This window comes from Myotis myotis, unplaced genomic scaffold (genome assembly GCF_014108235.1).
Source record: "Myotis myotis isolate mMyoMyo1 unplaced genomic scaffold, mMyoMyo1.p scaffold_m19_p_4, whole genome shotgun sequence".
NCBI classification, from domain to species: domain Eukaryota; kingdom Metazoa; phylum Chordata; class Mammalia; order Chiroptera; family Vespertilionidae; genus Myotis; species Myotis myotis.
In genome coordinates this window covers 4,068,241-4,084,638 of record NW_023416346.1, presented here as the reverse complement: position 1 = coordinate 4,084,638, position 16,398 = coordinate 4,068,241, and the positions used below count along the sequence as shown (strand labels likewise).

Below are 16,398 nucleotides of genomic sequence, written 5' to 3'. Positions count from 1 at the left end.
TTACATGCACTGCTGGGAATACAATATAATCTGGAGTTTTCTTTGCATTTTGTGGTGTAGGACGAATAAAAGGTCAATGAAGACAAAGGCGATTTTAACTCACTGCCCCAATTGTCCTAAATATTCTAATGTTTAGAGCTTTTGTGGATTTATTAGAATAATTGGGCATGGTAATATAGGGATTCTCCTGTCACCAAAGATCTATTTATTTTACAAAGATATTGGCCATGTTATTTCTTTAGGTGGATCCAAGTATGGGCAAAAAGTATGAAGGGATATCTTTTCTCTCTACTTAATTGATATCCCCTCTTCCAAGTTGCTTGAGGCTTAGCTCCTGCTTCCTACCCTCCTTTGGATTCCAATTTGATTTGTGTTAGTTTATTTAAACTAGTAATTGGGAAATCTTCCTAAAATTGCGGGTTGGCTATAATTCTGGTACCAATTCCAATGTATAGATTTTCCCTCTATACCAAGCAATTCTCAACACCAGCCGTGTGTCCTATGATTCAACTCAATTTGACAATATCTACCCAGTGATAGCCTCAGATCCCACAGGTTAGTGGTTCAGCCCTACAAGATTGCCTCCCCACTTCAGACACCATTTACATGTCCAGATTGTCACCTGAGAATCTGGCCAATTGGCTGTAGGTTAGAGGTTCCCTTCTTGGGTTTGATTAATTTGCTAGAGTGGCTCATAGAACTTAGAGAAACATTTTACTTACCGATGACTGGTTTGGAAGAGCCAGATGGAAGATATGCATAGGGCAGTGATGGCAAACCTTTTGAGCTCCGTGTGTCAGCATTTTGAAAAACCCTAACATAACTCTGGTTCTGTGTCACATATAGAAATTTTTTGATCTTTGCAACCATAGTAAAACAAAGACTTATATTTTTTATATTTATTTTATATATTTAAATGCCATTTAACAAAGAAAACTCAACCAAAAAAAAAGAGTTCGCGTGTCACCTCTGACACGCGTGTCATAGGTTCGCCATCACTGGCATAGGGCAAGGTATAGGGAAAGGCTGAGGAGCTCCTATGCCCTCTCCAGGAGGGCCTCTATCCCCAAATTTTGTGTTTAGCACCCCATAAGCTTGGAGGTTACTGCAATAATAAGACTTCAACACAGTTTTTTGAGAGGACACGATTCAACCCATAACACTATCCCTTTCTTTTATGACCACTTCAAACCAGTCACCTTGCAGGTATTATATGTTTTACTGTAGCAAAAGCTTTCAGATGTGGCTCTTATGCATCCCAGCTGCCGCTGCCCTGGTTATGACACACTCATTTCTCCCCAGGAGGATTGCAGTAACCTCCAAAGTGATGGTGCTTTATTTCATTCTTCATACATCCCAGTTGTGTAATTAATCTCTAATCAGCTTTCTTTGGCTGAGATGCATCAATGACTTTCTTTAATCACATCATAGAGTATAAACTGGCACTGGTTTGGCCCCATCTTTTCCTTCCAACTGCCTTTCTTGCCTCTTTGTGCCCCAAACCATTGCACAAGTTACCCTTTCTCAAAAATTGATTTCTCAGTCTCCAGGCTTTTGCTTCTGCTGTTCGCTGTGCCTGATATAGCCTTCATGACTTTAATCCCCTGCTAAACTGCTCCCTATTCTATAAGATCCAAGTGAAATATCACTTACTCAGAATGCTTCCACAATTTAATCACATATAATTATTGAGGCCTTACTTGTGTTTCTGTGGTACCTTGTGGTTTTGGATACCAATTTAGCTGTAGGTAACATATAGCACCTCTTATATAAAATAATCATCCTTGAAAATAGAAATTTAAGGAGCCACAGTTATCGGCTGTTCCTCTTATGTTGATGTTGATATGAATTGACCATTGCAAAAATAAATAAAAAGTATGCATGTGCATATGTGTGTCTGTATAGATTTATATATACAAGATTTTTTGAAATCTCTTTGACACGTTTATTACTTAAAAAATTTTGTTGAAACTTACCTCATAAAATTCTTAAACCTGTCTTGAATGAAGGTATTTATTTTTATGAAATTAGCACACATATGTATCATATATAATAAGTATATGTGTATATATTTATGCTACATATATATGAAGTATATATAAAGTAGCTTATCCCCAAGAGCATATTGTGAATGATCCAGTGTTTTTTCCCATTGTTAGATTGAAGAAACAGTAACCAAGCAGCCTGTATAGCTAGTAGTTTGGCTTTTAAAAAAATGAATTCTTAATTAAGCATAAGAGGAGCTACTACTGCTATATGACAAACAGACACCTCCCCTGAAATTGTAGTGGTTCTTTTTTTTATTATTTAGACATGTATATTTATTGATTTTTTACAGAGAGGAAGGGAGAGGGATAGAGAGCCAGAAACATCGATGAGAGAGAGAGAGAGAGAGACATCAATCAGCTGCCTCCTGCACACCTCCCACTGGGGATTTGCCTGCAACCAAGGCACATGCCCCTGACTGGAATCGAACCTGGGACCCCTCAGTTCGCAGGCCGGTGCTCTACCCAAACTGGCCAGGGCTTAGTGGTTCTTAACAGCAGGTATTTTTTTCCTCCATAGGCCTGTACATCAGCTGGATTTGGCTCCAGCTCTACTTGCTCCACTTGTGTCATTCCGACCAGCAGCAGCTTCATGGGCCATGTTCTTCTCATGGCTATGACAGAGGCACAGGAGGCCAAGCCAAATCATGCCAGCACATTAGGGCCTATGTTTGGTACATCTGCTAACATTATATAGGCCAAAGCCAGTCAGATGGCCAACCCCATATCAAAAGGACAAAAAAAAAAATCAACTCCGTGAGCCCTGACTGGTTTGGCTCAGTGGATAGAGCGTCGGCCTGCAGACTCAAGGGTCCCGGGTTCGATTCCAGTCAAGGGCATGTACCTTGGTTGTGGGCACATCCCCAATAGGGGGTGTGCAGGAGGCAGCTGATCGATGTTTCTCTCTCATTGATGTTTCTAAAACTCTATTCCTCTCTCTTCCTCTCTGTAAAATATCAATAAAAAAATATATTTTTAAAAAAACTCCATGAAAGGTGTTGCAAAGTCACATCTCAGAGATAATAGGTGTATAATTCTAATACAGGGAGGGATGAAGAATTGAGCACAAGAATCCAATGTACCACAAAGTCCTTGTGATCCAAAAGTGGACTGCAGAAATGTCTGCTTTGAAAAGAAAATATTTGCCAAGAGCTTATATAACGAGAAACAATTTAATGTTGCATTTACAAAACTAGACTTTGAAATGTGGTTTTAATTACAATCCTTTTCTTTCTTTCTTTTCCTTTTTTTTTTAGAAATGTGAAGATGAGTGGCTTGGGATGCCATCACCTATTCCTTTCAAAAACGTTGACTATTTTCAATTTTTAAAGGACGTGTATGGCTTAGAGGTGGAGTAACCATGCCAATTTTGCTCAACTCCGTTTGATTCCTTGCTGTAATTTTGCCAACTTTATTTCAGTTGGTATAAATTCATTAAAAACAATAAAGAAAAAAGGGTCATATTGAATTGAAATCTGCAGACTATAATTTCTTTCTGTCATTTTAGTTTTTCAGAACATCATATTATATACTGATATACCAGCACTATTAAAAATGTCATTTAAAGAAACACTGAACATTTTTATTATATGTATGATTTATTAATGTCAAAGAATCTTATGGTAATTTTGCAAACAACAAATTTGATTTATTGCAACATAAAAAGAAAATGACTTTTGACAGCTATACATAGCAATATAAAATCAAATTATATCAAAGCAATAAATTATGATTGTATTAAACATTTTTGAAATATTTTTACATGTTTGTTACCTGTATAATTAAACTTTGTAGCAGCCTATCTTATCAAAATAATCCTTAGACCTCTAGAGTGAAGATACTTATTTTCTGACATTAGCAAATATGTGAGAAGAAAAGGACTACCCCATCCCTGCAACACATACTCTTGGGCACGTAAAAATGTGGGAGAGAAATGAAAACATGTGCAGTGTTTAAAATTTAGTGCCCTTTTTATATCTAAAGTTAGTTTGTTAATTTAGGAATATTTGCATGTGTATATAATTTTAGTAGGATCACAATGTATTATGTCTAAAATATGTAAGAATGTGAGTGCTGAAGTTTGAGAGATCTTTTTGGTTCGTTCTCCACACACACATACCACCCACCCCAGAGGTTTAAATATTCTAAGACTATAGCATTTCCCTCTTGCATTTCTCCAGTTCTATTTTTATTTTCCTTCTAGGCCTATACATTTATGAGTCTCAGCGGAACTTTTGTCATGTAGTGTATATTTCATTAACACTTATAATCATGGACATCTGGGAATTCATTCGAGAGGTTTTTCCCAATCTACCCCAGTCTTCAGTGTTGGGTGCCATGTACCATAATCTAGTCGCCTGGTGTTCTCAGAGACAATAGAAGCCTGTGGAGAGGGGACTTTAACCTTTACCTTTCAGGGACTGCTTTGGGGAGAGGAAGAGGTACTGATGGTATCTCATGCGCCCTTCTATCTCATTATTCTTTCACTTCACATTTGCAGCGTCTTGCCTAGAAATGAGCTGGCTTCCTGCCACTCACACATACTAATTTTTTCGACAACAATGGCCTTTTCAGTTTTTAAATATAAAGTTGATCAATAAATGATTTTTATATAAACTGAGGATAATTCTACATATGCCATTGTTAGAATAGACCCCATAGGGCTTCCCAATAAACTAGAACACTCAATTTACATACTAGAACCATTTACCCACAAAAATCTAATTTTGACTACTTGAATTTTGTCCCAGGTTGTTTGTTGTTGTTTTTTTTTTTAAAACAACTGACATTGCCAAGCCATTTTGTCACGATACGTTTTTAGTCCCCAGCGAACAAGATTTTAGAAGGATGACACTTTCCTGGAACTTTTCAAGCTGACATATTTGTCACTTACCTATTCAACTCTTCAGTCAGTTGTCTTTCCCTCAAGATTTTAAATATGTAGATAATTTAGCCCTTGCACAGGCTTATACAATAATTCATTTGAGAAGTAGGAGGAGAAAAGGCAGCAAACCAATGATATGCTCCTGAATTTGTAGGATGACAACTGCTTATTCTTTTGCATAGATGTGTGTCACTGCCCTGGTTATTCGAAGTTCAACTCACAACTAGCAATTAAATGGCCATTATAGGAATCATGCCGATAAACATGATACACTGCAGCCATACAGACACTTTAAATAATTATTCTTTTTATAACTAAGCCATATACTGAAGGAGATTTATAATTTCGAGATAATATCCCCATTAGTAAAGTTTATGGCCCAATAAACAGCTCCCACTAGTTAATAAATGCCAAAGCCAGAAAAACAAAGACCATTAATGTAATAGAATTTCTGTACCGCCCCCTTTTGCTGGAGGTCTGATGGCACTGAAGGGAAATGCTATCTTAGGGAAAACATTTATTCTTGTTATGTAAATATCAATTAATTGTCTTATAATCCATCTGGAAATCTTCCAACACACCCCTTTGGTCCCAGGTGGTCCCAAAATGCTGGTGAATGCTGTTTAGGTTTCAAGCAGCAGATAACTGGTTTTCAGCACAAATAAACCCTGTGACTCAAATATTTGGGGGAGTTGGGGAAGCATTCTGGAATTTCTGTCTCTTCTCTCTAAAAAAGAGAAATTCCAACTTTTGCCATTATCCAGAGTAATACTTTTTAAAAGTTTTACAACCTTAGCATATACTTACATTTTTAGCTACTAACATTTTCTCATTTTGATGGAAAAGCAAGTGCTGCCTGTAGATGTCTGGGTGAGTTGAAGGTTAATATAGGCAAATCTTTTGTGCTAAGAATGAATTGTTTCTTAGTATTCCTGGAACTGTGGGAATGATTGATAAAGTCATTTGAAAGCCCAAATCAAATTGTCTTTTTCATAAGAAACTGGTTAAAAGCTGTTGAAGTTCACATTAAGTGGTTTGCTGAGTCATTTTTGTAAAGTATGGATGTTCTCGGCAGATGACTAATTTCAGTGTTTAATTGCCTCCCCCCCTTTTTAATCTATTTGAACTATTTGGACCTGTTTGAAGAGTATTGTGGATCAGGTTATGGATCAACTTTAGTGCTTACTAAAATAGTTAAAATTCTAAGCAACAGAAAGGAGAAGAAGAGCACTGTAACTTTCAAGTTAGAATAGTTGAAACATTTTGCCTACTTGATTACATTTGATCAATTAATGTTAAAATACCATTCTTGGTCTTTGTTTTTTTGTATGCTATGCTCTTTGAAGTTTTTTTTTTTTTTTTAGGGTTGTAGATGTAACTGAACAGAAAGAGAGTTTGTCCTTCCCGATGCTCAGCAGAGCCCAACACTGAACACTAAAAATTTCAGTGGAAAAATTGGAGTTGCAAAGAGGATGGGGAAGCTAGTGCTCAAAAGTCTAAACTACCCAATGGCTTACAGGTATAAGGTGTGTTAGGGGAACAGGTATGTGGAATTGCTGGCTGGGTGAGTTTTAACTGGAGGACCTTGGAACTTGGTCATTTATGGTAAGGGGTTTCAGCACCAAAACTTCTTGGACAACAGACACTTCACTCTGAAAGGGTTCCGGTGTGCAAGTTCTGGTCATGTCCTGATTCTTTGGTTCCGTGGAGAGGTGTGAGAATAGAGGACAGGGATGGCACATGGGTAGTGCTGTCTCTGTAAATAACTCAAGGCTTGTATTGATCACCAATCTGTTTTAAAGGAGCAGAACCAGTTTTAAGCTGGTCATTGTGATTTCTGTGCTGTTTCATAGAGCTTCCAGGCTTTATGGACAACTCAGTCATGTGTTTCAGATATTTAAATTGCCATTCCTTCTTTCAAATAGGGAATTCTTGATGAAAAGCTAAAATATCTCCAAATTAAAAACAACAACAAAAACTCTTGTCTTTCCAACTTGGATTTATTTATCTTAATTTGAATGATAACTTCTTCATATTCTTTCCACTTGTTCTTCATTGCCCTGTCTCCTTCTTCCATACATTATAATTTTACTATAAGTTTGGTTATTGGAGTCTTCAGTAATAGCTTAATGAAATAGTAGAGTTTTCCACAAAATATTTATGATGTTTAATAATGCAGAATCCATTGAATAATGAATTGTCATGTTCTCGATTATATGTATACTAGAGGCCCCTCGGCCTGGCCTTAGGGATCAGGCTGAAATCAGCTCTCCGACATTTCCTGAGGGGTCCCAGATTGCGAGAGGGCACAGGCCAGGCCAAGGGACCCCACCAGTGCACAAATCTGTGCACAGGGCCTCCGACATCCCCAGATGGGTCCTGGGTGCAGGTGAAGCAGATTCAGGTCGACAGTGCCCCAGCAGCAACCTAACCCATGGCTAATTCCTCCAGGAATCAGGCTCCTTCCTCTACGGGTCAGACCGTCTGCCCCCTGGTGGTCATTGCGAGCCAGAGTGTATCGCTTCTTGGCCTTTTGGCTAAGACCAAGTGTAAAAATGATCCAGAGTGTTTTCCCCTAATAAAGGCCCATAAGACCTGCATTTCACTTTGAGAAAAATTTGGCCTTTACCTCCATTCAAAGTTTCAGTCTTGCCACATCCACAGTGGTCCACTGTTTAGCAAGACAAATGCTGACACTGAAACTTCCTAGGAATCAGCCTTTCTAGCCCTGTGGGACCACATTATCCAAACAAAAGATTGGTCATCATTGCATCCTTCGGATTGATTTATGACCAAAAGGGGAAACAGTGAATGAAAGGGGGCCAATACTAAATCTGACAAACTCAAGGGAGGCCTACATGGTGGGCCTTACAAACTCAGGGACCCAAAGTAACCACATTTGATAGTCTGAATATAAAAATTACTAATTAAAAGTGGGTCATGGCGGGTAGTGATGTCCTAGGCCTGTAGCTTCCTTGACAAAGGTCAATCTTTACCTTAATTGAGCCTGTCTATTGTTTTTTTGCATCTAACATATCTTTGAAATGTCAGAGTAATCCTCTTTTTCATCTATCCCACCAGAGCACAAAAACCACAGAATCCAGTATTGTTATCTTCCACATACCATCTCTATAAATGTTATTAACTATCTTGTATCCACAAATGTAAAAGAACTATGCACATATCATAGAAAGGTACACTGGAAATGTATATGATCCTATTAAGCCATGTCACCCCAATAATTTAAAAAAGTATGTCTCTCCATTTTACTTTTTATCCAATCTCAGAAATTTCCCTTTTTTGCTTTCTCCTGCCCCCTTAATCTACCACCAATGGGTTTCATGTAACTCTAATTGTCTCCTCCTTTGATTCTAATAAAATAAGCTGCAAAACTGCCATTCTTTGGAGCATTTTCTCAATCCATTGAGATTTTGTTCCTTGGTAATTGTCATCATTTTGGCTCAAATAAATTCTTGTATGACTTTTTAAAAAAGAATATAGATTTCTGCATTTTGAATATCCTTCAGAATTGGTCTTGTAGGGGCATAACATTTTTTCTTCTAATCAGTGCTTCTGGGTGGTCTAATAATCAAATTGACATAAGACAGATTAACAAGAGAAAAACAAACAAAAGTTTAATCATATGCAAACCTCCTGTTTACATGGGAGAGACCTATGAAAAATGGGTGCACGCCATCACCTTAAACATCATCTTTAGCTAAAGACTAAAAAAGATATTGAGGTGGAGAATCAGGAAAAACAGAGTGAACAAAAGTAATGTTGTTATGCAGATTTCAGTTTGCCTTCTCCATTTTATATTTAATTTAATATTTAAGATTGAGGTTTAAGATTAAGATTTAAGATTGCTTTCTCCATTGATAAGAGTTTCTAGAGATTTAGTCACCCTGCTCTTCCTGGGACAAAAAGGGAGACACACAATTGTAGATTTCCCTTATAAGCGCAATTATCTCTTACAAAATGGTGACTCCTACTCAGAGCTTTTTCTGTGTCTGCAGGTGTTTTTTTTTAAACCCAGCCTAAAATGATACTTATGCCAAAGAGACATAATTTGGGGTCGCAAATTCTGCTTCTCTTACAGTCTGTAAATGACCTTTCAAACAGCTTTCAAATAATGTTGAACATATACTTAAGTGATGAGTCTCTGCTCTAATATTTGTTTGAGTAAAGTTTGAATTCCATCAAGTTGAAGGCAGGTTAAGACCTTTTTGAAAAGTTTTTTGAAGTTGACTGAGCATTTTCAGATGCACAGTCTTTTCAATTCTCAAGAGACTATAATGTGTAGAAATGGAAAATCCACCGAGGCAAGATCAATGAAGCTATTTAGCAAATAAACCTGGAGCAATAATGGAGCAAACAGCATTACAAAGGGTAGTGCTGACTGTGCAATTAATTTAAGAAATTTTCATTCACTTCCACTTACCTTTTTCTAACAGGTTATATATTGGCTTAAATAATGTTTAATATTTTCATTCAAGGTCAATTACATTCCCCAGAACTAAGAGTGCTGAAACTAGAATGTTCACTTTTGCATTGGTTTCTGGTCTCCAGTAAAATTCCTTCCAAAGGGACTTTTCTGCCCATTATGTGTCTGGTGCTTGGCACAGGAACCCAAGGTTCAGCACTGCTGCTGTAAAGCAACTGGAAATGGCTGAAAAATATGCTGGATAAAAAAACTCCATGGTTTCCCTGCAAGTAGAAAATTAATGACTGGCTGGAATCAGTAGGAGCCTTTACTTCTAAATACTCATTAGTTTAAGCAGGGAGGTCTGATGCTGTGCAAGTTACAGAGGGAAAAGGGGATGCCCCACCACGTTGCCTGTTTTCAATAGAGCAGTGGTTCGCAACCTTGGCTGCACATTAGAATCACCTGGAAATCTTTTTAAAATCCCGATTTCTGGGCCTCATCCTCCGGAAATTCTGTTTCTTTGTTACTCATGTTGCGGCCCCACCCCATCACAAAGAAACAGAATTTCCAGAGGATGAGGCCCAGAAATCAGGATTTAAAAAAGATTTCCAGGTTATTCTAATGTGCAGTCCAGGTTGAGAACCACTGGAATAGAATACACACATTTAATTCAAAGTGGTGAATAGTTCAAATATACCAAACCAACAAGGCTTTTTCATCAACCTCCTAGCTTCCTGAGCACTGCTTTGCATCTGTGTAAAGCCAACAACAGGGGGAATGCTTGCTATGACCCCACTCTAATATCAAAATCCAGAGTGGCTGATGGCTTGGTGGAAAACACAAAATGCATTCTCCTTTAGCAGTAGTTCCACCAACCCTGGCTGGTGTGGCTCAGTTGGATGGAGCATTTTCCCATGCACCAGAGGGTTGTGAGTTTGATTCCCATCAGGGCACATACCTAGGTTGTGGGTTCGATCTCTGGTTGGGGTGCACCAATTGATCTCTCTCTCTCTCTCTCTCTCTCTTTCTCTCTCTTTCTCTCTCCATCCTTTCTCCCCTCTCTAAAATCAATAAAAATAAAACAAAAAGTGAAAAAAAGAAATAGTTCCACCAAAGTAATTTTTGTGTTTCAGTTTTCTTAAACTATATTAAGAACATCTGACCAACATAGGAACTTGATAAAATAACTTGCCTGCTTTTTTCTTCCTTGCTACCACTGCTCTTAATGCCGAGGCCACGCATTGAATACAGAACAGGTGCTGGGAAGTCATTTCAAATTGCTGCAGATATCCCCAGTTTATGACTGGAGTGTGGCGAGTGACAAAGTTAAGTGGCAAGGGATGACAATATATAGAGGGGAATCAGGATGGGAATAAGGACCACTTTGTGTGTGTAACTCATGTTAAAGAATTTAAACTTCATTCTAAGAGCCTAAGAAGTTACTGGGAGAGTTTTATCTAAAGAATGAAAATACAATGTCTATATTTAACAATCTCTGGCTGCTTTATGTGTGTGAACTACAAGAGTGAGTTTGTCGATGAGGAGGATGGGAGGCTGTTGCCAGAGACCTGATGGGTGATTTGAATTAATGAAATGCCAGTGAGGTTGTGAGGTTGGTAGGAAGTAGAGAGATTCATGTCACATTCAGAATGTTGGAGATAAGGAAGAAGAATAAATAAAAATTGGGGTTGGGTCCTTTTGACAACTGGGTAGATGGTGCCGTCATTCATTGTGCTGGGATACACAGGAGAAAAATTAGGTTTGAGGGGGATCAAGAGTTCTGCCTTGGGCTTGCTAGATTAGGATGCCTGTGGAACAGAAAAGTTGAACTGTTGATAAGGCAACTGGATTATCAGATCTGAATCATAGCAAAATGGCCAGGACTGGAGATACATATTTGAGATACATCAGAGCATGGGTGGTAATTTTCAACTTAGTATTGTCCAGCCTGCAACCGAGGTAGGTACCCTAGGCTAGAATCAAACATGGGACCATTCGGTGCTCAGGCTGATGCTCGATCCACTGAGCCAAACCAGATAGGGCTTTGTTTCTGTTGTTGTGTAGTTTGTCTTGTTCGATGTCTTGAGAACTTGCTTTGTGACCAGTGAGAATATCCTGTCAGTCTCCACCATCTGGAAGGTGCACTTACTGGGTGTACTTTGGTGGCCAGTAGAAGGACTGGATCCTTTGGTTGATGTATGTTTAACTTTATTTTTTTATTTTTAATTTATTGCTTAAAGTATTACAAAGGGTATTACATATGTGTCCATTTTATCCCCCCGCCCTAGACAGTCCCCTAGCCTCCCCTATCCCCCAGTGTCTTATGTCCATTGGTTATGCTTATATGCATGCATACAAGTCCTTTAGTTGATCTCTTACCCCCCTACCTCCTGCCCCCCAACCCTCCCCGGCCTTCCTGCTGCAGTTTGACAATCTGTTTGAGGCAGCTCTGCCTCTGTATCTATTATTGTTCAAAAGTTTATAATGGTCTCTATTATCCATGAATGAGTGAGATCATGTGGTATTTTTCCTTCATTGACTGGCTTATTTCACTTAGCATAATGCTCTCCAGTTCCATCCATGCCGTTGCAAATGGTAAGAGTTCCTTCCTTTTTAGAGAAGCATAGTATTCCATCATGTAGATGTACCACAGTTTTCTAATCCATTCATCTACTGATGGGCACTTAGGCTATTTCCAGATCTTAGCTATGGTGAATTGTGCTGCTATGAACATAGGGGTGCATATATCCTTTCTGATTGGTGTTTCTGGTTTCTTGGGATATATTCCTAGAAGTGGGATCACAGAGTCAAATGGGAGTTCCATTTTCAGTTTTTTAAGGAAACTCCATACTGTCTTCCATAGTGGCTGCACCAGTCTGCATTCCCACCAGCAGTGCACAAGTGTTCCTTTTTCTCCACATCCTCTCCAGGACTTGTCGTTTGTTGATTTGTTGATGATAGCCAGTCTGACAGGTGTGAGATGGTACCTCATTGTTGTTTTGATTTGCATCTCTCGGATGATTAGTGACTTTGAGCATGTTTTCATATGTCTCTTGGCTTTCTGAATGTCCTCTTTTGAAAGGTGTCTATTTAGGTCCTTTGCCCATTTTTTGATTGGATTGTTTATCTTCCTTTTGTTAAGTTGTATGAGTTCCCTATAAATTTTGGAGATTAGGCCCTTATCAGATATGACATTGGCAAATATGTTTTCCCACACAGTGGGTTTTCTCGTTGTTTTGTTGATGGTTTCTTTGGCTGTGCAGAAGCTTTTTATTTTGATGTAGTCCCATTTGTTCATTTTCTCTTTCGTTTCAAGTGCCCTAGGAGCTGTATCAGTGAAGAAATTGCTTCGGCATATGTCTGAGATTTTGTTGCCTTTGGATTCTTCTAGAATTTTTATGGTTTCCTGTCGTACATTTAAGTCCTTTATCCATTTTGAGTTTATTTTTGTGTATGGTGTAAGTTGGTGGTCTAGTTTCATTTTCTTGCATATATCTGTCCAATTTTCCCAACACCATTTATTGAAGAGACTATCTTGGCTCCATTGTATGTTCTTGCCTCCTTTGTCAAATATTAATTGAGCATATTGGTTCGGGCCGATTTCTGGGCTCTCTATTCTATTCCATTGATCTATATGCCTATTCTTGTGCCAGTACCAGGCAGTTTTGAGAACAGTGGCTTTGTAATACAACTTGATATCTGGTATTGAGATCCCACCTACTTTGTTCTTTTTCAGGATTGCTGCAGCTATTCGGGGTCTTTTTTTATTCCAGATGAATTTTTGGAGAGTTCGTTCGAGATCTCTGAAGTATGCCGTTGGTATTTTAATGGGAAGTGCGTTGAATTTATAGATTGCTTTGGGTAGTATGGACATTTTAATGATGTTGATTCTACCAATCCATGAACACGGTATGTTCTTCCATCTGTTTATGTCTTCCTCTATATCTTTTTTCAACGTCCTGTAGTTTTCTGAGTAGAGGTCTTTTACCTCTTTAGTTAAGTTTATTCCTAGGTAGCTTAATTTTTTTGGTGCGATGGTAAACGGGATTGTTTTTATAATCTCTCTTTCTGAAAGTTCACTATTGGTGTATAGAAATGCCTCAGATTTCTTGGGGTTAATTTTGTATCCTGCTACATTGCCAAATTCATGTATTAAGTCTAGTAGCTTTTTGATGGAGTCTCTAGGGTTTTGTATGTATAATATCATGTTGTCTGCAAATAAGGACAGTTTTACTTCCTCTTTTCCAATTTGGATGCCTTTTATTTCTTCTTCTTGCCGAATTGCAATGGCTAACACTTCCAGTACTATGTTGAACAGGAGTGGTGAGAGGGGGCATCCCTGTCTTGTTCCTGTTCTTAGGGGAAATGGTGTTAGTTTTTGTCCATTGAGTATGATGTTGGCTGTGGGCCTGTCATATATGGCTTTTATTATGTTGAGGTATGATCCTTCTACTCCCACCTTGCTGAGAGCTTTTATCAAAAATGGGTGTTGAATTTTGTCAAATGCTTTTTCTGCATCAATTGATATGACCATGTGGTTTTTCTCTTTCAATTTGTTTATGTGATGTATCACGTTTATTGATTTGTGGATATTGTACCATCCTTGCATCCCTGGGATAAATCCTACTTGGTCATGGTGTATGATCTTTCTGATGTACTGCTGGATCCGATTTGCTAAGATTTTTAACTTTAAAAAAATTATGTTATTGTTGAGAATATTACAAATGTCCCCCATTAATCTCCTCCTTTTGCCTTCCTCCACCCATCTCACCCTGCCAGATCTTCACCTGTTTTTTGTCTTTGTCTATGGGCTATGCATATATGCTTATAAGTTTTTTGTTAATCTCTTCCCATCCTCCTTCCTGCCTTGCCTCTGAGATCTGTCAGTCTGTCTCATGCTTCAATATCTGTGGTCCTGTCTTGTTTTTCAATTTATTTTGTTTCTTAGATTCCACATATTAGTGCGATCATGTGATACTTGTCTTTCTCTGATTGGCTTATTTTGCTTAGCATAATGCTCTCCAGGTCCATCCATGCTGTCTCAAAGGGTAAGAGATCATTCTTTTTTACAGTATTCCATGGTGTTAATGTACCACAGCTTTTTTTTATCCACTCATCTGCTGATGGGCACTTAGGCTGTTTCCAAATCTTAGCTATTCTAAATTGTGCTGCTATGAACATAGGGTTGCATATGTCCTTTCTGATGGGTGTTTCTGGTTTCTTGGGATATATTCCTAGAAGTGGGATTACTGGGTCAAATGGGAGTTCCATTTTTAACTTTTGAGGAAACTCCATACTGTTTTCTACAGAGGCTCCACCAGTCTGCATTCCCAGCAGCAATGCACAAGGGTTCCTTTTTCTCCACATCTTCGCCAGCAATTGTTGTTCATTGATTTGTTGATGTTAGCCATTCTGGCAGGTGTGAGGTGATACCTCATTGTAGTTTTAATTTGCATCTCTCTGAAGAAGAGAAGAGCAGAGAAAGGAGGTAGCCCTGCCTGCTGTGTCTTAGTTGGTTGGGTGGGTGTCGCCCCATGCACCAAAAGGTTGCTGGTTTGATTCCTGGTCAGGGTGGGGGTTTTGGGCTCGATCCCTGGTTGGGGTGTGTAGGAGGGATATTGATGTTTTCCTCTCACATCAATCTTTCTGTCTCTCTCCCTCTATGTTCCTCTCTCACTAAAAAGCAATTTAAAAAATCTTTTTAAAAAAGAGAGAGAAGAGAAAGAAAGGAGGTAGTGTCACCTGGAGACCAGCTTCAGCCAATCCCACAGAATATGGTGGATTCTCTGACTAGAGGAGATGCGGGTGAGAATCCAGGAATACCAAGGGATCTAGAGTTCACAGCACAGATTACTTCATAGGAGCAAACTGCATAGAGATGGAACTTCAAAGATCTTCAGAAGACCCCTTGAATATTCAGCTGAGTTCTGAGCAATGAATGCATTTGAGGAAACTGCAAGATTAGGGAGAGAATCACCTGAAAAGATTAGAGGGAAGAGTACCTAATGTTCACACAAAATTGGTAATAGTGGCTATTTTCAACAACCTGACTTCATAATTAATGAAGTATTGTACTCAGAAGGTTCTTGCCTCAGTAATGAGGAATAATTAACTCTAGATTAAACATGGTTCTTATCTTATTTAACAAAATTTAAAAACAAGACTTAAAGGGTCAGACTGTTTCTAAGTAATTTAGCTACATCCCCCATGCAAAATTAAGAATATTTATAAAAACATGTAAATATGCAGCACCCAAAAAGGTAAAATTCACTAGGTCATGCATCCAGTAAAGAATTACTAGCCATTGCCCTGGCTTGGTAGCTCAGTTGGTCAGAGCATTGTCCTAATATGGCAAGATGATGGGTTTGATTCCCATTCAGGGCACATACAAGAATCAACCAATAAATGCATAAATAAGTAGAACAATAAATTGATGTCTCTCTCCCTCTCCCTCTCTCCCTCTCCCTCTCTCCCTCTACCTCTATCCCTCTCCCTCTCTCCCTTCCTTCCTTCCTCTCTCTGTCTAAAGTCAAATTTAAAAATTCTAGCCTTGAAAAAAAGGAAACTTCAATTCGCAATGAGGAAATCAATACTGACCCAGACCAAGACAAATGTTATAATTTGGCAGATAATGACAACCAAACAGCTATTATAACTATTTTCCATATGATCAAAAAGCTAAGGAGAGACACAGAAGATTTATAAAAGAAGACCAAAATCAAACTTCTATTGATAAAAACTATAATGTGGGAGGTGAGATGGAAAATATAATAAATGAGGTTAATGGAAGATTAGACTTAGCAGAAGAAATGATTAGTGAATTTGAAGACATAGCAATAGAAATGATCCAAAATGTAACACAGAGAGTAAAAATAATGGGATAAAAAAAATGGGAATGTGACATCAGTGATCTGTGAAACAAGTTAAATCACTCTAATATGTAATTGTAGTAGCAGATGGAGAAGAAAAACAGGGAAATGATAGCGTTAAAATTTCCAAATTTTATGATAATTAGTAACACATGGATGCAAGAATCTCAAAAA

At 38.3% G+C, this 16,398-nt stretch overlaps 1 protein-coding gene and 1 non-coding gene across 2 annotated transcripts in view; both read left to right on the top strand.

Moving 5' to 3' along the window:
* Nucleotides 1-3,513, top strand: part of EFHC2 (EF-hand domain containing 2) — a 156,183-nt gene extending 152,670 nt beyond the window's left edge. The window contains exon 15 of the mRNA XM_036305029.1: nt 3,302-3,513. Coding sequence (XP_036160922.1) covers nt 3,302-3,403 — 102 coding nt within the window. The 3' untranslated portion in view covers nt 3,404-3,513. The remainder of the gene's footprint in view (nt 1-3,301) is intronic.
* A 12,148-nt stretch (nt 3,514-15,661) lies between these two features.
* Nucleotides 15,662-15,739, top strand: TRNAI-AAU. The gene has a single exon. It is a non-coding gene; the product is annotated as a tRNA-Ile (tRNA).
* The last annotated feature ends 659 nt before the right edge of the window (nt 15,740-16,398 follow it).